Source organism: Coregonus lavaretus (genome assembly GCF_964263955.1).
Source record: "Coregonus lavaretus genome assembly, chromosome: 17".
Taxonomy (NCBI): domain Eukaryota; kingdom Metazoa; phylum Chordata; class Actinopteri; order Salmoniformes; family Salmonidae; genus Coregonus; species Coregonus lavaretus.
The window spans coordinates 44,506,344-44,526,716 of record NC_140004.1 but is presented as its reverse complement, the minus strand read 5'-3'; the positions used below and the strand labels follow the sequence as shown (position 1 = coordinate 44,526,716).

The window sequence follows — 20,373 nt, the reverse complement described above, 5'->3', positions numbered from 1 at the left end:
CTTATAGCTACAGATCCAACAATCACCAGTTGATCGTAAATGCATTTTTATTCTTTATTATGTTGTTCCGCCATCATTCCTTCCTTGTACAGTATAAAGCTTTAGCCATACAAAACGACCACAATCTACTGTTAAAACCTGTGAGTATTTCATGGAAATACTAGCGGTATGAGGACAAAATGAAATGTTTCATGCATCTTTTCAAAATAATATGGAAATATTAAACCTAAAATGAAAAAAAAACTTCTGGCAAAAACATAATTCCTGCAATATTATTAAGTGTTGTTGAAATTTGAATGACATGACTATGTTTATCACTATCAATGTCTACAAGAAATTATGAATTTAAGAGAAGATAATACAATTCAAAAATAACATTTTTAAACAAACAAAAACATTTAACCAAAAGGCATGAGTTTTTATTTATTTATGTAGATAAACTATTGGAATGCAATAAATGCAAAATAAGCTGAATGTGCCAAAAATAAATTGTAATCAGTTTTAAATCAATCAATGCCACAAGCAAATGCAGCATGCATCTAATTAATACACATTCAATTTTGCACATCCTTAGACTCTAAAATGACAAAACATTTCCCTTAGAGTAGAGATATAGCGATTGCATGCATTTGGACTTAAATACTGCCCAAATCTTGTGATGACATGGCTTTTCATGACTTCTAGCTTGTACCTGAACAGCTCTTGCAACACGGTCAGTATCTAAACATGCTTACTGCCCCTTGCTTTCATCGCAAATGAAGGTGTGGTTAACCATACAGTCCAACGGAATAAACACAGCCAATGTGTGCATCCCAAATGACACCCTCTACCATATATAGTGCACTACCTTTGACCAGTGTCCTAGGCCCTGGTCAAAACTAGTGCACTATATAGTGAACAGGCTGCCATTTGAGATACACCCATTTATTATCATTACGCTGGGCCTCTGCTCAGTGAGGTAACCATGCCCTGCTCTTTACCTGTGTGTGTGAGTGTGGTTGTCCATGTCTTAGACTGTAAACATGTCTACGATAAGAGTGTACTGTTTACCAATATTATGTCATCAATGTTGTCGACTATGCTAGATGGTTTTCGGGTTTTTTTTTTCGGACCTGGGGCATATTTTTTTTGTTCCAGTCCAAGACTATCACACCCATTTCAACAACTCAAATGATTGGTTGATCAATTCAACAATCAGGTGTGATACACGTTGTGCTCGAACCAAAACCAGGACCAGGATTTCAAGCCTCAGTACTATCCTAGCAAAGCCTAGTATGTGTGTGATTGATATAAGTTAAAGGTGTTTAGATTTTTTTCAACAAACATGAAGAGTCCCATGGTATGTTTTTCTGGTATGAAGAATATTCCAGCCATGCACTGTTTTGGTTTCTAGGGTTTGTGTCCGTGCTAGTTGTTGTCCTTCACCCACTGCTCTATCCACTGGACTATCTGCTCCAGGTTACGCTCCAGGTCCTCAGGCTCGTTGCTGGGCAACTGGTGGACAATCTCCTCCTTGTAGGCCTCCATGGCCTCCTCATAGATGGTCTGGAAGATCTCACACTGGACATTGTCCTGCAGCTTCTTCCCTGTGTAGCCCCTGTAGAGGGGAGAAAAAGACAGATCATGTGTCAGAGCTTTCTGTCTCCTCCATAGGGTCTTAACAGGGAAGAGGGAAGTGTTTTGTACAGTCTTAATTCTCTATGTGCTTTGCATTTCTTCTAAAGGTGGTACACAGAGAGAGAAATAAGAAAATGTATAAATGTCTTCCCTGTGTAGCCCCTATGGAGGAGAGAGATAGCCTGTCTTCCCTGTGTAGCCCCTATGGAGGAGAGAGATAGCCTGTCTTCCCTGTGTAGCTCCTATGGAGGAGAGAGATAGCCTGTCTTCCCTGTGTAGCCCCTATGGAGGAGAGAGATAGCCTGTCTTCCCTGTGTAGCTCCTATGGAGGAGAGAGATAGCCTGTCTTCCCTGTGTAGCCCCTATGGAGGAGAGAGATAGCCTGTCTTCCCTGTGTAGCCCCTATGGAGGAGAGAGATAGCCTGTCTTCCCTGTGTAGCCCCTATGGAGGAGAGAGAGAGCCTGTCTTCCCTGTGTAGCTCCTATGGAGGAGAGAGATAGCCTGTCTTCCCTGTGTAGCCCCTATGGAGGAGAGAGATAGCCTGTCTTCCCTGTGTAGCCCCTATGGAGGAGAGAGATAGCCTGTCTTCCCTGTGTAGCCCCTATGGAGGAGAGAGATAGCCTGTCTTCCCTGTGTAGCCCCTATGGAGGAGAGAGATAGCCTGTCTTCCCTGTGTAGCCCCTATGGAGGAGAGAGATAGCCTGTCTTCCCTGTGTAGCTCCTATGGAGGAGAGAGATAGCCTGTCTTCCCTGTGTAGCCCCTATGGAGGAGAGAGATAGCCTGTCTTCCCTGTGTAGCTCCTATGGAGGAGAGAGATAGCCTGTCTTCCCTGTGTAGCTCCTATGGAGGAGAGAGATAGCCTGTCTTCCCTGTGTAGCCCCTATGGAGGAGAGAGATAGCCTGTCTTCCCTGTGTAGCCCCTATGGAGGAGAGAGATAGCCTGTCTTCCCTGTGTAGCCCCTATGGAGGAGAGAGATAGCCTGTCTTCCCTGTGTAGCCCCTATGGAGGAGAGAGATAGCCTGTCTTCCCTGTGTAGCCCCTATGGAGGAGAGAGATAGCTTGTCTTCCCTGTGTAGCCCCTATGGAGGAGAGAGATAGCCGTTTTAGACTACTGAGACGAGCCATAATGGGTTGTGGTCCACTGGCCTGTTTACGCATCCACCATAGTTGCTGGGACCGTGCTGAAAGTACAATGAGCAAATAAAACCTCTGAGCCAGCGCAGAAAGATTTGGGTTGGCACGATAGTATGAAAAAAGTAAGAAGGAGAGAGACATAGTGTATGTAGCCCTTTTGGAAAACAGCACGTCAGTGATAATTCGTATACGTGACGTCTAGCAAATACACTGTTAAATGTTTTCAATTTGCCAGGAGAAACCCACCTGCCCTCCAGCCGGCTATAGAGGTTGGTGTTGTCTGTGCGGAGCACGAAGACAATCTGGAACCAGCGCTCTGGGAAGAAGTCACAGCCGTGGTAGTCCACTATCACCCCTCCGTCCCCCATCTTATCCTCCAGCTCATCCACCACCTGGAACACACAATGAAATAAAAACAGTCAGCCTTAAACTTCGACGGGAATCAAAACACACTGGAGTCCTGTGGCGGGTAACTGCAGTACCTAAAATACACAGGCTTTGTCTGGCTTCGTCATGAGGATGTGAATAGACTGTTTTAGAGGAGATAAGACTCACCCGGTCCTCATCTAGAACTGGGCACTGGTACTCTTCATCAAAGCCATCAAACAGCTGCCCTGAAGAGACCAAAATAAACAACGTCATCAGCATGATCTCCAAAACTTCGAATTAGATAGATAGGCCTATTTATACTCCTTTCATGTGAAAACACAATGATAGTCGAGATGGGGTAGTGTTATGATAGATACAGTGACTTCAGAAAGTATTCATACCCCTTGACTTATTCCACATGTTGTTGTGTTACAGCCTGAATTCAACATGGATTAAATATATGTTTTTTTCTCACCAATCTACACACAATACCCCATAACAAAGTAAAAATAAATATATAAATATATAATTTACATATGTACTCACAACCCTGAGTCAATACTTTGTAGAAGCACCTTTGGCAGCGATTACAGCTGTGAGTATTTCTGGGTAAGTCTCTAAGAGCTTTCCACACCTGGGTTGTGCAACATTTGGCCATCATTCTTTTCAAAATTATTCAAGCTCTGTCAAATTGGTTGTTGATCATGGCTAGACAACCATTTTCAGGTCTTACCATAGATTTTCAAGTAGATTCAAGTCAAAACTGTAACTTGGACACTCAGGAACATTCACTGTCTTCTTGGTAAGCAACTCCAGTATAGATTTGGCCTTGTGTTTTAGGTTATTGTCCTGCTGAAAGGTGAATTAATCTCCCAGTGTCCGGTGGAAAGCAGACGTAACAGGTTTCCCTCTCGGATTTTGCCTGTGCTTAGCTCCATTCCATTTCTTCTTTTTTTTATCTTGAAAAACCCAGTCCGATTATAAGCATACCCATAACATGACGCAGCCACCACTATGCTTGAAAATATTGAGAATGGTACTCAGTAATGTGTTGTATTTCCACAAACATAACACTTTGTATTCAGGACAAAACGTTAATTGTTTTGCCACATTTTTTGCAGTATTACTTTAGTGCCTTGTTGCAAACAGGATGCATGTTTTGGAATATTTTTATTCAGTACAGGCTTCCTTCTTTTCACTCTGTAAATTAGGTTATTATTGTGGAGTAACTACAATGTTGTTGATCCATCCTCAGTTTTCTCCTATCACACCCATTAAACTCTGTAACTATCACACCCATTAAACTCTGTAACTTACAGTCATGCACGCATGACTAAGTCGCTTTGGATAAAAGCGTCTGCTAAATGGCATATTATTATTATTATTATTTTTAAAGTCACCATTTAAAGTCCTCTCTAGCAACTGAGTTAGGAAGGACACCTGTATCTTTGTAGTGAATGGGTGTATTGATACACCATCCAAAGTGTAACTAATAACTTTACCATGCTCAGAGGGATATTCAATGTCTGCTTTTTAAAAATGTTCTACCCATCTACTAAAAGGTGCCCTTTGCGAGGCATTGGAAAACCTCCCTGGTCTTTGTGGTTGAATCTGTGTTTGAAATTCACTGCTCGACAGACCTTACAGATAATTGTATGTGTGGGGTACAGAGATGAGTTATTTAAAAAATCATGTTAAACACTATTATTGCACACAGAGTGAGTCCATGCAACTTATTATGTGACTTGTTAAGCACATTCTTCATCCTGAACTTATTTAGGCTTGCCATAACAAAGGGGTTGAATATTTCTTGACTCAAGAAATTTCAGCTTTTCATTTTTAAACATTTCAAATAACATAATAATCACCTGACATTATAGGGTGTTGTGTGTAGGCCAGTGACAATGTTTTTCTCTCAATTTCATCCATTTTAAATTCAGGCTGTAACAACAAAATTTGGAAAAAGTCGAGGTGTGTGAATACTTTCTGAAGGGACTGTAGCTAGGGTATCCTTGTGCATTTAGTAATCTGTGGTGTATTCATCAGTCAGATTACGTTTGGAAAACGTTTTGCAACGGAAACAGTTTACTCTAGGTTCCCAAATGGAAAGAACGGGGAGGGGCCTAACTGACCAATAGAAACTCGTTTTCGCTGCAAAACATTTTCTGTTTTTATAGTAAACGGTTTCTATTGCAAAACGTTTTGCAACGGAATCCGACTAATGAATAGACCCCTGGTGTGTCTTCTTACCTTCTTGTGCCAGGTCGCCTACATTGACATAGGTTAGTCCTGTCCTCTGGGCAAGCTCTTTTCCCAGGGTGGTCTTCCCTACGCCAGGGGTGCCTGTCAGGACGGCATGATCATCATCAACGTGCTAACTAGGTAGGTAACGTTAGCTATCTCAATTTTAGCCTACTTCTCCGTTGTACACCTGCAACTACGTCCCAAACGTCTTCCTTTTATATCTCTAAATTGGGTAGCTATGCAAACCAAAATGACAGATGCGAAAGTTATGAAGGGGGGTGTTATGTACAGTAGCTAGCCACCAGCCAGGAAATTCGACCACGCAGCATCTTTCGAGCTTATTAGTGGTGCGTTGGCTAGCCACAAGCACAGAATCGCCCTGAACACTTACACTTACAAATGAAATATCTTTATACATGTGGGTAGACAGTGGTAGTTAAATAGATCGTTAACTAGTTGGATGAAGACTTGTTTACCTGTCAGTAGAATATTTGGTCGCTTCATGATTTTCATCGCTGCTTTTCCTTGCCTTGCGTGCTCTGCACGTGACCAAATACAGTTACCTTAGAACTCGGAAAGTTCTCCTATTTTGTTTATTACTTTTGTTAACAAAACCAGACAATGTGTAACAATCAGTAACCCATTCAATCAAAGTTACCTGTGAGTAAAAAAAACAACAAAGCTTCGGGATGAATCGAGTATTTGCAGAACACGCGCCCCGTGTATAATGTGACGTCAGTATTGCGCGCCGCGTTGGCTGAAGGACCTCAATTTTAAAGGGAAAACGGTCGCTGTTGTGATGTTTTGAGTCAACGTTTGTTACAAACTGAAGTTCTAATAAATTTGACTATCAAACTTTGGAATTACTTCAGATGATGGCCAAGAAAGGTATGCATAGTTTGTTTAATTTAGCTTGCTAGGTTTGTGCGCGAGAAGTGAAGTCTGCGTAGGTAGCTAGCTAACTAGCAACTTTAGCTTAACGTTACTTTGTCAACTTGTTTGCCAACTAACGTTAGGTAGACTATTCGAAACGTTGGATATGTTAGCTACTATTGTAGCTCTGGTGATTTAATCGACTTTATTCCTACTTAGTTATGCCATGTAGCTAGCTATTACTCAGTAGCAATCGCTAGCTAACGTTAGTAGAATTAGCGCTAGGTAGCTACGTTACCTAGTTAAGTTAGTCTGTTTTCTGCATTCGTTATGATGAAAGCTAATGATGATGTTTTCAATTCCATCTTCCTCAGTCTTGCAGTGACCAGCTGGCTCCTTTTGTCAATGTGAAGCACCACATCTTATGATGTCAAAACTTTCTCTGAGAGGAAAAGTAGCCTCAAATAAAGTGAGTTCATGGTGTGTGAGTGTGGAAGGCAGGTCTGTGAGCGATTTCAAAGTAGATCGCTAGCACGTAAGGATGCAATGTCACTTCACTAACACCTCTCTCCCCCCAGCTGAATCGTTGGGTGGAGCCATCATTCGGTGAATTCTTCGGCAATGCCAACCTCTCCCTCTCCTCAGGCAGTGGAGGCGCAGCCCTCTCTGGAGGTACCAGGGTTGACAAGGTCCAGCCATCCAGCACCGACCCCAACAGCAGTAAACGCCTCTGTAAGAGGAGGGCAGACCCCAACGCCTCCCAGCTCCAGACCTCTACCGCCACAGAGCCTGCACAGGGGGACCGGGATGAGCCCTGGGTGGACACACACAAACCCCACTCTCAGGTAACCATCCTGGGGGAAGGACTAGACCACCAGACCCCCACTGGAGTGAAGTTGTGAATTTCATCACACACTTATCTCTGTTTGGCCTTGTGTAGGCTGAACTGGCCGTCCACAAAAAGAAGATTGAAGAGGTGGAGGATTGGATGAGAGTACATGTGGACCCCAAGACTGCAAAGGTTTGTCTCTGATGTTTTTATAACTCAGTTTAGGCTCTGTTGTTTTTATTGCTAAAAAGATGGCTATACATCACTGTTATGGCACTATGTATTCATCACAGTTTTAGAGACACTTTTATCACTTCAAATTCAGAATATTTGTGTTTTCAATTGAGAATAATACACAAAATCAAAGCTGAAACATGACCAACTGTTCATTTACACCAACACAACAGATTTATGTTCTATTTTCAATGTTTGTAATGTTTATCTGTAGAAATGCTTTGTAAATCAAACATAGCCAAGGGCAGAAGGGGTTCTGAGGGTGCCCATGAAAAATCGGAATAAATATGACATATATATATATTTTTTGTGTGTGAACATTTTATTTTTTCCACAAAAGTAGTGCACTGGGCCTTTACTAGTCCTGTATTAGTGGACCTATATAGACGTCTGTAGCGCGGGCATATTTTATTGCACCTCACCCCCAAACATCTTCCCATGGCTATGAAATCTAATCTAACCACAAGTTTTCTGAAATGTTACTGTGCCCTCGTGTCCACAGGGTGGCGCTGTCCTGCTGCTGACTGGTCCGTCAGGTTGTGGGAAGTCAGCTACAGTGCAGGTTCTGGCCCAGGAACTGGGCTACAGGGTGCAGGAGTGGAGCAACCCCTCCAGCCTCTCAGATTACCGACCCAGCACAGACCACTCAGACCCTGACACCTACAGACAGACCTTCGACCCAGGTGAGAAAAACTTTCTCAACGTTGCAGATAGTAATGGATTGTGTAGAGCTGACATGATTCCTTATTCTACATGACAAACTATCCTATCTGTTTAGTACATTTCTATATGCTCGTTGTGACGTTGTACCCTCCTGAACAGGCCCCAGGTCTGTCTGGACCAAACAGGCTAGGGCCTCTATTTTGGGTTTTCCCATTTTTGTTTTTGTAGACGGAATAAACGTAATTGGACAAATAACAATTGGACTGCCAGTGCACGTCCAACAAATAATCACATGATAAAAAAAACTTTGATAACGTTTTCTTCCACCACCAGACTCGAGGTTCAATGGTTTCTATGGCAGCTCTCAGACAGGCCTGTTCCAGGAGTTCCTTCTCAGGGCCAACAAGTACAACCGCCTGCAGATGAGCGGAGAGGGAGGGGCCTCGGACTCAGACAGGAAGCTAATTCTGGTGGAGGTACAGTACTCTACCTACTTAGTACTTACAGACAGGATCGTTGCCGTGATAACTCGGCACGTAAATGTCTACAGCAGTAAGAAAAGCTTTACTCTCTCTCTCAGGACTTTCCTAACCAGTTCTACAGGCAGCCCGGGTCCCTGCATGATATTCTAAGGTGAGCTCATCGTGTTTTGAGCGACTGACTGTGACTGCAGAAGATATTAATATTAATTTGTGGGTGTATTCACACGTGTGTACGTACATGTTCCTCCTCTGTCAGGCGGTTTGTGAGGACGTGCCGGCGTCCCCTGCTGTTCATCGTGTCTGACAGTCTGAGTGGAGACAGCAGCTCCAGACTACTGTTCCCTAAACAAGTACAGGAAGAGCTGGGGGTCTGCAACATCAGGTGCTGTACAGTAAACACTGTACACTAACCCTACACACACTGCCCACTGTTCCCCAAACATGTACAGGGGGAACTGAACATTTGCAACATCGGGTAGGTTCTTTACAGGTTATCTTTCTCTAACCCAGTGTCTCTCTTCTTCTGTTTCCAGTTTTAACCCTGTGGCTCCTACCAGTATGATGAAGGTTCTGAGCCGGATTGTGTCCGTAGAGGCAGGAAAAGTAAAACAAAACATCTTTGTGTGCATGTGCTTTTCTTTTCTTGATGTCAATGTGTATGTGTTGTTTGAATGTGTGTGTGTGTGTTTTAATAGTATATATTAATTAATGTGTGTGTGTGTGTGTGTCCACAGAGTGGAGGAAAGATGTGTGTTCCTGACAAGGCTGCTTTGGAGCTGCTGTGTTCAGGATCCTCTGGGGACATCCGTAGTGCCATCAACAGCCTGCAGTTCTCCTGTCTCACAGGTGAGGGCGCCACACACCCATAAACACCACACAACAGTTCAAATCAAACAGTTCAGTGGTCAGTCACCTGCTGTTCCTAATCCTGGTGTCCACTGGAATAAAATCAATGGCTTCCAAACTGTTTTGCATTGTGACACGCCTAGAGCTTTTGGGTTTTGGTTTCCTACACACAGATTAAACCTAGTCCTGGACTAAGAAGCATATTCAATGGAAATTATACATTTTAAAGAGTTTTTCTAGACTAGGACTAGGCTTAATCTGTGTCAGAGAAAGCGGCCTCTTTAGCCAGGACCCAGACTGAAGTGTTGACTGAAAGGTAATAGACTAGTATCCTACTGATGATGATGAACTACTGCAGTGGTTAATATATTATGGTCGGTGAACCACCTGTAAAGCTGCTCTCAACGGTTATAATGTTCCAGACCAGTCTATGAAGAAGGGGTTCTGGGCTGTGAAAAAGGTCAAGGCGGCGGCGACCTCGTCGCGGAGAGCCGTTATCAAGGCAACGCGTGGGAAGAGGAAGGCCAAAGACTCAGAGGGGCGGGACGAGGAGCAGGCGATAGGGGGGAAAGACGCCTCCCTCTTTCTCTTCAGAGCACTCGGCAAGATCCTCTACTGCAAGAGTGAGTGACAGCAGGGGGAAATGGGCAGTACATGGTGTCCAGTGTGAATGGAATAGAGATATGGAGAGGAAGCCTCTTCATGTCATTTAGATTGACCTGGGCTGTGTTCAGCAGGGAACAACATTGCGGAACGTTCAGATAGAAATGTATTATAGAGAACAAATGTGCGTCTCTGACATGTAGAATAAGGAATCAGGACAGCTCTCTTCGTCACAATTATATCAGTAATGTTCCACAATGTTGCGTTGCTGGGAGGAGGGGCTCTGTTGAAATGGATGGATTATGATTGGCTGGTGTGTTTATGATTGACAGGGGAGAGCCCTGAGGGCTCAGAAGGTTCCCAAGGACCCAGTCTGCCTGCACACCTCTCAGAGCACCACAGAGACAGACTACTGGTGGACCCAGAGGTACAACACACACACACACAGACGAACACACACACAGACCTAACATGTAATCGTATAACCCCCTTCCTTTCCTCTCCCTCATCAGGCCGTAGTAGAACGCTCCCACATGTCAGGAGACTTCTTCAGCCTGTACCTGCAGCAGAATTACCTGGAGTTCTTCTCTGACGTGGAGGACGTTGCCCGGGCCGCAGAGTACCTGTCTGACGCCGACTTCCTCACTGCCGAGTGGAGCGTGAGTAACCCTAGCATTATGGCCTAAAAAATCACATCTAGATTTTTTTTCAAACATGGCCGATTCACTATATATATATATTAGATTTTGTTTTACAACGTTTCCTCTAAATTAGCTTTGCTGTACAATTTAAAGGTAAAATATATTTACATTTAAGTCATTTAGCAGACACTCTTATCCAGAGCGACTTACAGTTACACTGCGTTTCAAACAGTCAGCAATAACCAATGAATTCAGGGCTTGTGAAATTATACCTAGGCTAAATATAACCCTTCCACAACCATAAGACCCACTAATAATGTAAATATTTTATCAAAGTTTAACCTGTTATTTTGCAATAATCACTGATCTGGCTTTCAAGTCTATGAAAATGACCTTTTTGTTTTAAAAAAAAAACTAAAACAAACCAGAACCATGCATGATGCACATCCACTAATAATGACTAACTTCTTGTAGCAGGCATTATAGCCAATTAACACCAGTCTCATCAACAATCCCTCAAGCACAAGCCCATGTTCTACTGAGTAGCCAGCTAATCTTTATATTTCAAGTTTAGTCAACTTGGACCTATTTGCTAGCTAACACGGCAGAACAGTTGAATTGTTATGAACACACCCTTCTGTCCGTCTCCCAACTGTTTGATCGGCATGCTAGCCTGTCCACTTTGTTCAGATGTTGAAATCAAGTGGCCTACCTTATTTCTCAGAATGAGAACGGGTTGCCAATTCCTTAAATAATTGTGTTTTATGCTTATTGCACAAGTGGAGTGTTCACAAACCCATAAATGACTGGTTTTATAGAATTGAAAAACACCAATTGTCCAAATGTACATGAAAACATCAGGAGCACATGTCAGTACATGGACATGAGCTATTAAATATTTCAATCTAACTTTGAAGACTTGGATTTGGACACTGTCCCATAGAGGCAAGTTTTCATATTATGCCCCACTGGCACCATATCACTAGCAATGCATATACTTATTGAGTTAATGTTGCAAAACATTTCCCAGCTAGCAGACAGTGTCATGGTATATACAATTGAAGTCGGAAGTTTACATACACCTTAGCCAAATACATTTAAACTCAGTTTTTCACAATTCTTGACAATTAATCCTAGTAAAAATTCCCTGTCTTAGGTCAGTTAGGATCACCACATATTTTTTAAGAATGTGAAATGTAAGAATAATAGTAGAGTGATTTATTTCAGCTTTTATTTCTTTCATCACATTCCCAGTGGGTCAGAAGTTTACATACACTCAATTAGTATTTGGTAGCATTGCCTTTAAATTGTTTAACTTGGGTCAAACGTTTCAGGTAGCCTTCCCCAAGCTTCCCACAATAAGTTGGGTGAATTTTGGTCCATTCCTCCTGACAGAGCTGGTGTAACTGAGTCACGTTTGTAGGCCTCCTTGCTCGCACACGCTGTTTCAGTTCTGCCCACAAATTGTCTATAGGATTGAGGTCAGGGCTTTGTGATGGCCACTCCAATACCTTGACTTTGTTGTCCTTAAGCCATTTTTCCACAACTATGGAAGTATGCTTGGGGTCATTGTCCATTTGGAAGACCCATTTGCGACCAAGCTTTAACTTCCTGACTGATGTCTTGAGATGTTGCTTCAATATATCCACATAATTTTCCTTCTTCATGATGCCATCTATTTTGTGAAGTGCACCAGTCCCTCCTGCAGCAAAGCACCCCCACAGCATGATGCTGCCTCCCCCGTGCTTCACGGTTGGGATGGTGTTCTTCGGCTTGCAAGCAACCCCCTTTTTCCTCCAAACATAACGATGGTCATTATAGCCAAACAGTTCTATTTTTGTTTCATCAGACCAGAGGACATTTCTCCAAAAAGTACGATCTTTGTCCCCATGTGCAGTTGCAAACCGTAGTCTGGCTTTTTTATGGCGGTTTTGGAGCAGCGGATTCTTCCTTGCTGAGTGACCTTTCAGGTTATGTGGATATAGGACTCGTTTTACTGTGGATATACAGTGGGGAGAACAAGTATTTGATACACTGCCGATTCTGCAGGTTTTCCTACTTACAAAGCATGTAGAGGTCTGTAATTTTTATCATAGGTACACTTCAACTGTGAGAGACTGAATCTAAAACAAAAATCCAGAAAATCACATTGTATGATTTTTAAGTAATTAATTTGCATTTTATTGCATGACATAAGTATTTGATCACCTACCAACCAGTAAGAATTCCGGCTCTCATAGACCTGTTAGTTTTTCTTTAAGAAGCCCTCATGTTCTCCACTCATTACCTGTATTAACTGCACCTGTTTGAACTCGTTACCTGTATAAGACACCTGTCCACACACTCAATCAAACAGACTCCAACCTCTCCACAATGGCCAAGACCAGAGAGCTGTGTAAGGACATCAGGGATAACATTGTAGACCTGCACAAGGCTGGGATGGGCTACAGGACAATAGGCAAGCAGCTTGGTGAGAAGGCAACAACTGTTGGCGCCATTATTTGAAAATGGAAGAAGTTCAAGATGACGGTCAATCACCCTCGGTCTGGGGCTCCATGCAAGATCTCACCTCGTGGGGATCAATGATCATGAGGAAGGTGAGGGATCAGCCCAGAACTACACGGCAGGACCTGGTCAATGACCTGAAGAGAGCTGGGACCACAGTCTCAAAGAAAACCATTAGTAACACACTACGCCGTCATGGATTAAAATCCTGCAGCGCACGCAAGGTCCTCCTGCTCAAGCCAGCGCATGTCCAGGCCCGTCTGAAGTTTGCCAGTGACCATCTGGATGATCCAGAGGAGGAATGGGAGAAGGTCATGTGGTCTGATTAGACCAAAAAGCTATATTTTTGTCTCAACTCCACTCGCCGTGTTTGGAGGAAGAAGAAGGATGAGTACAACCCCAAGAACACCATCCCAACCGTGAAGCATGGAGGTGGAAACATCATTCTTTGGGGATGCTTTTCTGCAAAGGGGACAGGACGACTGCACCGTATTGAGGGGAAGATGGATGGGGCCATGTATCGCGAGATCTTGGCCAACAACCTCCTTCCCTCAGTAAGAGCATTGAAGATGGGTCGTGGCTGGGTCTTCCAGCATGACAACATTCCGAAACACATAGCCAGGGCAACTAAGGAGTGGCTCCGTAAGAAGCATCTCAAGGTCCTGGAGTGGCCTAGCCAGTCTCCAGACCTGAACCCAATAGAAAATCTTTGGAGGGAGCTGAAAGTCCGTATTGCCCAGCGACAGCCCCGAAACCTGAAGGATCTGGAGAAGGTCTGTATGGAGGAGTAGGCCAAAATCCCTGCTGCAGTGTGTGCAAACCTGGTCAAGACCTACAGGAAACGTATGATCTCTGTAATTGCAAACAAAGGTTTCTGTACCAAATATTAAGTTCTGCTTTTCTGATGTATCAAATACTTATGTCATGCAATAAAATGCTAATTAATTACTTAAAAATCATATAATGTGATTTTCTGGATTTTTGTTTTAGATTCCGTCTCTCACAGTTGAAGTGTACCTATGATAGAAATTATAGACCTCTACATGCTTTGTAAATAGGAAAACCTGCAAAACCGGCAGTGTATCAAATACTTGTTCTCCCCACTGTAGATACTTTTGTACCTGTTTCCTCCAGCATCTTCACAAGGTCCTTTGCTGTTGTTCTGGGATTGATTTGCACTTTTCGCACCAAAGTACGTTCATCTCTAGGAGACAGAACACGTCTCCTTCCTGAGCGGTATGGCGGCTGCGTGGTCCTATGGTGTTTATACTTGCGTACTATTGTTTGTACAGATGAACGTGGTACCTTCAGCCGTTTGGAAATTGCTCCCAAGGATGGACCAGACTTGTGGAGGTCTACAATTTTTTTTCTGAGGTCTTGGCTGATTTCTTTTGATTTTCCCATGATGTCAAGCAAAGAGGCACTGAGTTTGAAGGTAGGCCTTGAAATACATCCACAGGTACACCTCCAATTGACTCAAATGACGTCAATTAGGCTATCAGAAGCTTCTAAAGCCATGACATCATTTTCTGGAATTTTCCAAGCTGTTTAAGGGCACAGTCAACTTAGTGTATGTAAACTTCTGACACACTGGAATTGTGGTACAGTGAATTATAAGTGAAATAATCTGTCTGTAAACAATTGTTGGAAAATTACTTGTGTCATGCACAAAGTAGATGTCCTAACCGACTTGCCAAAACTATAGTTTGTTAACAAGACATTTGTGGAGTGGTTGAAAAACAAGTTTTAATGACTCCAACCTAAGTATATGTAAACTTCCGACTTCAACTGTATGTGTATGTAGTCTCGTAGCACCATGGGGGAGTATGGCTCGTCTGTCGCCACCAGAGGTCTTCTACACTCCAACTCTGGTCACGTGGCTGGCGGCTTCAGACCCCTACACAAACCCAACTGGCTATTGGTCAACAAGAAGGTAACACATGCACACACAAGCGCATAAGTGCACACAAACGCACATGCACACACACACACGCGCATGCTTACTCAGTCACTCACACACACATATTCAGGCCCAAGCTCAAACCCAACTTGCTACTGGTCAAGATAAGGTGAATGGTCAGAAGATTATGAAGGAAACACTTTCACACATATTGGGGTTGATACCAGTAACAGGAGGGGACTTTCTTAAGTCCTAATGTGTGTGTGTGTGTGTGTGTGTTATTTCAGTACCGTGAGAACTGCCAGGCTGCCCAGTCTCTCTTCGTCAGTTTCTGCCTGACGCCTGTCAGTCTCCAGACGGAGCTACTGCCTTACCTCGCCCAGCTCAGCAACCCCTTGAGGAATCCAGGTTACACACAGACACGCACACGTGACATGACGTGACCTGCATTGCCCTGCAACCTTAGAATTAGAATTCAAGATTACACCCACATACACACACACAATCAAAGATTATACAAAGAAAGCTAAATACATTACTATAACAGAAACATCCTCATCTTTGTTGAACCTTTATTTGATATTTTCCACATGAGCCGTGTATACACACTATACACATCTATAGACACTATACACATCAATATTCACATCTATACACATCTATAGACATCAATATTCACATCAATATTCACATCTATACACACTATTCACATCTATAGACACTATACACAGCAATATTCAAAGCAATATTCACATCAATATACACATCAATATTCACATCTATACACATCAATATTCACATCAATACACGAAAAGCAAAACACAATAATAGAAAACGAACACATTCTTCAGTAAAAAGGTCCTTAGTCAGCTGTCTGAATTGCCCTAGAGCAGGGGTAGGCAACTAGATTCAGCCACGGGATGGTTTTTTTTTGTCGGAGCGGATAGTCAGGGGCCGGAACATAATTCTAATAATTTGTACGTCGCAAATTGACCAACTAAGCCCAACAAGAGGTGGTATTTAAAAATGTCATACCTTGATTACGTTGAGACACGATAACAGTTATCTATTTTATTTTTTATTTGTGGGAATACTTGGGAACGGATTTCCTGTATTAAACTAATTCCTGGTGATTTGAGTGGCAAAAAATATAACTTGCAGGCCTTTTTTTGGGCCCCTGCCCTAGAGGCACCAATTTCTAACATTTTAGAGAGCCTTGGAGATTATTACAAAAAGTAAGGTGCAAAAAAAAACTTGAGCAGGTTTTGTGAGCGGAGATCGATGGGATCTCCAGAGTTGGCTATCCCTGAGACCGGGTCTGGTGTCTCGGGACGTCTGTAAGTTCTAAACAGAATGTCCCTTTATTCTTGCCTGCCCACACCAGCAGAAAGAACGCCTCTGTCCACCTTAGGGGGTTAAACACATGCAAATGAAGGACAGGGTCCATTGTATGACTACGCTCAGCAATGCAGACTGCAGGTGGTTGATTTGCATCTGAAAGCCATGTCGCTCTTGAACCTGTGTTGCTAATGCTACTAGTGTCTGATGACTAGGGGTGTGCCGAGTAGTCCAACAAAACCAGTATCTTAACGGATACGGGAAATTTTCCTGACACGATTATGATCAGAGTATTTTTAGTAATAATCTGTGATACATTTTTTTTTTTCGTTATTTTTTTTCAGGTGCCAGCAGGCATCGTTCAATCAAGTGCAAGGTGCTACATGTTCTAAATAGCTCAAATGGCTAGTTTGCCTGTCTGTAAAGAGAAGGGCGGGCTGTACGTTGATCCTGCTTCTCTGATTGGATGGAGCAAAGCTGTGTTTCTCTGTCCCTCCCCAGGGCCTAAAATTAACAGCCACTGTGGCAGGTAGATTAAAAAACAAAAACAGCCAAAATATTATTATTTTTTTGGGGGGGGGGAATTACACCAACAAAACACAGATGAGCATGCTTTGTAATGTTTCTAAAACAATACATGTTTTACTACACTGAACAAAAATATAAACGCAACAAGCAACAATTTCTAAGATTTTGCTGAGTTACAGTTCATATAAGGAAATCGGTCAATTGAAATAAATTCATTAGGTCATAATCTATGGATGACTGGGAATACAGATATGCATCTGTTGGTCACAGATACCTTTAAAAAAAGGTAGGGGCGTGGATCAGAAAACCAGTCAGTATCTGGTGTGACCACGATTTGCCTCGTGCAGCGCGACACATCTCCTTCACATAGAGTTGATTAGGCTGTTGATTGTGGCCTGTGGAATGTTTTCCCACTCCTCTTCAATGGCTGTGTGAATTTGCAATGGCTGTCCCAAACATGCTCAATGGGTGACATGTCTGGTGAGTATGCAGGCCATGGAAGAACTTGGAAATGTTCAGCTTCCAGGAATTGTGTACAGATCCTTGCGACATGGGGCCGTGCATTATAATGCTGAAACATGAGGTGATGGTGGCAGATGAATGGCACGACAGTGGGCCTCAGGATCTCATCACGGTGTCCCTGTGCATTCAAATCGATAAAATGCAATTGTGTTCGTTGTCCTGCCCATACCATAACCCCACCGCCACCATAGGGCACTCTGTTCACAACGTTGACATCAACAAACCGCTCACCCACACAACGCCATCTGCCCGGTACAGTTGAAACTGGGATTCATCCATGATGAAGAGCACAGTTCTCCAGCGTGCCAGTGGCCGTCGAAGCGGAGTATTTGCTCACTGAAGTCTGTTACGACGCCAAACTGCAGTCAGGTCAAGACCCAGGTGAGTACGACGAGCGCGCAGATGAGCTTCCCAGAGACGGCAAAGGAGAAATGCTCACTAACAGGGATGTAAACAAATTTGTGCACAACATTTGAGAGAAATACGCTTTTTGTGTGTATGGAACATTTCTGAGATCTTTTATATTTTTGTTCAGTATAGTTAGAAGTAATGTGGTATATTGGTTAACTTCATTACATTTTTTGTGACCTGAGTCTTAACCAAAATATCACAGATAAGACAACAATTTCCCCCCTTTATGGGCGGGAGGTTACCTTGGTAACGCAACTCAGTCATGTTTGTGCCTTTTAAGATTGAGAGTCTGACTAGTAGCAGCGTTGTCTTCTCTTCCCTAGCAGTTGAAACTCAAGCAGTGAAAAACAACCTAGCTTGTGAACAAAACAAGGTAAATAGCCAAGAAACACAAGGACAAAGTCTCACCTCAGTAGACTTTCGTTTCAAGTGAATTAGACCAATTTTTATGCCTGGACGCAGCGCTTCTAAAAATGAATCTTTCACTCCGCTCTTCAGGTGCACACAGCCCCCAGCCAGCCAGTGTTAGCAGCTATGAAACAAAACAGCTACCGCAGCATTTATTTTACTAGAAATGTGATCATACTTGACTATTTTTAGTCCCAAATGCTAGTGAAATGCTCACACTGTGGAGCCCTGACCACCCACCAACCAATGTGGCTGGTGGAATAGACATTTTACCCGCTAACGTGGCTGGTGATAGACATCTCACCCGCCAACGCCAAAATCAACCCACATTTGGCAGGTTGGCGGGTGTTCATTTTAGGCCCTGGTCCACTCGCTTTGCTTCATAATTTCACCGGATCACTTCTCCTCGCATGTTTCGGTCTGATCATTTAGATCGCTGCTGCCTCCTGTTAGCCGGATACTATGATAACTCAAATGGTGAGGATGTTTTGATAGCATAGCAGGGCGAGTGTAGGGACAAAATATGAACTGCCGCTGCACATTCTGACTGAGTGACAGCAAACTGCCGCTGCAAATTGAGACACACAGACATGCACCCCTCCACGCTGCTCCTAATCTGCAGCTTTTCTGGTCTATAAACTTGCAGGGTGATGGGTATTTTGACAATAATCTATTTAGGCATATTAAAACACTTCAGTTTTTTACGATTACGAGTTTTTAAAAAAACCTCTCTGTCTCTCCCATACAGCTCAGATAGCCTTCATTCAGGACGTGGGTTGTCTTTCCCGCAGAAAGTTCCCTGGCAGGTACATCACCTATAAGCAATCTCTTACTATATTTGCAGTATAGTGGGAAGTTGTCTTCCGTATTTTCTAAAAGCCACTGAACTCTTAATTTGTGTTCCTCTCTGCATCCTGTCCAGGTTGAAACTGGAGGCTCTGACAGACAAAGACCCAGGACTGCTGGAGTTGGACAGTGAGGAAGAGGAGGAGGGGAGGCTTGTGTCTTCATCCATCGACCCAACCTCAGGCACCCTCTCTGGGGAGACAGGAGACCAGGGGGATCCCTCCCTGGAGCCTCCCGTACCAGGCAGCCAGGGCCCAGGGGCTGGGGGACCAGGTGGAGACCTCCCTGCCTCCCAGCCTCAGCCCACTACCACCTCAGCCCTTCTGAAGGAAGAGGACCTAGTCATAGAGGAATACGACAGTGATTTCTGATAGACAGAGCTGACACTAATCACAGTACAGAGACTTCTGATACATTCCACCCTCCCGCCTTTGTGATTGACAGAGCCGACGTTCCAATCACAGACTTCTGACATGGTCCCGCCCTCCTGCATTACTTATAAACTGTGATCAGTTACAGGACAGAACAGAATACGTTTGCTTTCGTTGGTATTATATGTCTGACTGTCACTGTATCTGTTATTGTTTCTTATGGTAATGACTGTAGTTGTCATATCAAGGAATTTCTGGTATTATTCATTAGTGTTTTGCCTCAGTGAGTACGGGCAAATTCCATCCCAAGTCCTGTCCGATTCCATATCTGAACAAGTGACTTAAATTGAAATGGAATTGGACCTGACACACTGATTTATTTGATACATTTATTAACAAAACACATATGACAGATGTTGTGGCTAGCTTTATTGCAGACTTTATGTGTTTGTTACGGTTTTTGAAATATTGACTATATTTATTTGTTTGTTTTAGAGCACTTATCTTTGAATTTATTTTGTTTGGCTTTAGAACTGTTGAGAACTTGGAGATGTGTACAGTGGTAGGCTTAATATGCCTGCCTGGCTTTTCAATAAGATTGTCCTCATCCTTGTCTTTTGTAAATGACCATGCCAAAAGAGCTTGGCAGTGAAAGGTTAACGTTCACCTCTTTCTAGCTTCCACTGAATCTTGAAGAAAAGATTACTAAAAGTTGTGGCCTCCATCTTATTTCAACAGAAGTGTAAAACAGAAAGTGAAATAAAGTATTTTGTTAAAATTGAATACGTTTCTAAATGCAGAAATAATGTAATCCAAGTCTCTTCCATTCATGGGCATCATATCAGAGAACCACAAAATGGCATAACGTTTTTCTTCAAGACACCTACAGAACTACAGCAAGCAACGCAGTGAATAATGGTAATATTTTTAAACAACTGTCACAAAAAATACTGAAATATTTTATGTTGAGATAGTAGGTCACCACATTTAAAATAATGCGGGAAAG

The 20,373-nt window shown here is 43.0% G+C and overlaps 2 protein-coding genes across 5 annotated transcripts; one reads left to right on the top strand and one right to left on the bottom strand.

The window, feature by feature from the left end:
- Positions 1-29: 29 nt before the first annotated feature.
- On the bottom strand, positions 30-6,108 carry ak6 (adenylate kinase 6). Of its 4 annotated transcripts, XR_014614576.1 has the most exons (7): positions 6,026-6,101; positions 5,844-5,906; positions 5,374-5,466; positions 3,310-3,368; positions 3,001-3,146; positions 900-1,597; positions 30-843 (listed from the first exon to the last, which is right to left on the bottom strand). XR_014614576.1 is itself a non-coding variant. In XM_084181435.1 (6 exons), the coding sequence occupies exons 2-6, from the start codon at positions 5,878-5,880 to the stop codon at positions 1,408-1,410; spliced, it is 525 nt and encodes a 174-aa protein (XP_084037561.1). In that variant the 5' UTR covers positions 5,881-5,906; positions 6,026-6,108; the 3' UTR covers positions 30-1,407. The 4 variants fall into 4 exon arrangements, 2 of the variants coding, with proteins under 2 accessions (XP_084037561.1, XP_084037560.1); XR_014614577.1 differs by lacking the exon at positions 6,026-6,101 and having other exon boundaries at positions 5,844-5,975; XM_084181435.1 differs by having other exon boundaries at positions 30-1,597; positions 6,026-6,108.
- An 18-nt stretch (positions 6,109-6,126) lies between these two features.
- rad17 (RAD17 checkpoint clamp loader component) lies at positions 6,127-20,150 on the top strand. Its single transcript, XM_084181433.1, has 17 exons — positions 6,127-6,255; positions 6,615-6,709; positions 6,819-7,085; positions 7,181-7,261; positions 7,806-7,986; positions 8,300-8,442; positions 8,547-8,599; positions 8,705-8,830; positions 8,982-9,051; positions 9,183-9,294; positions 9,717-9,917; positions 10,230-10,324; positions 10,410-10,556; positions 14,848-14,976; positions 15,231-15,351; positions 18,899-18,956; positions 19,073-20,150. Exons 2-17 carry the CDS (start codon positions 6,665-6,667, stop codon positions 19,365-19,367), a joined length of 2,124 nt encoding a protein of 707 aa, XP_084037559.1. The 5' UTR covers positions 6,127-6,255; positions 6,615-6,664; the 3' UTR covers positions 19,368-20,150.
- Positions 20,151-20,373: the final 223 nt, after the last annotated feature.

What these genes read in the sequence shown, in the direction of transcription:
- ak6 (XM_084181435.1), bottom strand. Translation starts at nt 5,880, where the DNA reads ATGAAAATCATGAAGCGACCAAATATTCTACTGACAG. An exon ending in ACCAAATATTCTACTGACAG is followed by an intron (nt 5,467 to 5,843) that starts GTAAACAAGTCT and finishes CCGTCCTGACAG; the next exon opens with GCACCCCTGGCGTAGGGAAG. An exon ending in CAGTTCTAGATGAGGACCGG is followed by an intron (nt 3,147 to 3,309) that starts GTGAGTCTTATC and finishes TGTGTGTTCCAG; the next exon opens with GTGGTGGATGAGCTGGAGGA.
- rad17 (XM_084181433.1), top strand. Translation starts at nt 6,665, where the DNA reads ATGATGTCAAAACTTTCTCTGAGAGGAAAAGTAGCCTCAAATAAA. An exon ending in TGGACCCCAAGACTGCAAAG is followed by an intron (nt 7,262 to 7,805) that starts GTTTGTCTCTGA and finishes TCGTGTCCACAG; the next exon opens with GGTGGCGCTGTCCTGCTGCT. An exon ending in CGCAGAAAGTTCCCTGGCAG is followed by an intron (nt 18,957 to 19,072) that starts GTACATCACCTA and finishes CATCCTGTCCAG; the next exon opens with GTTGAAACTGGAGGCTCTGA.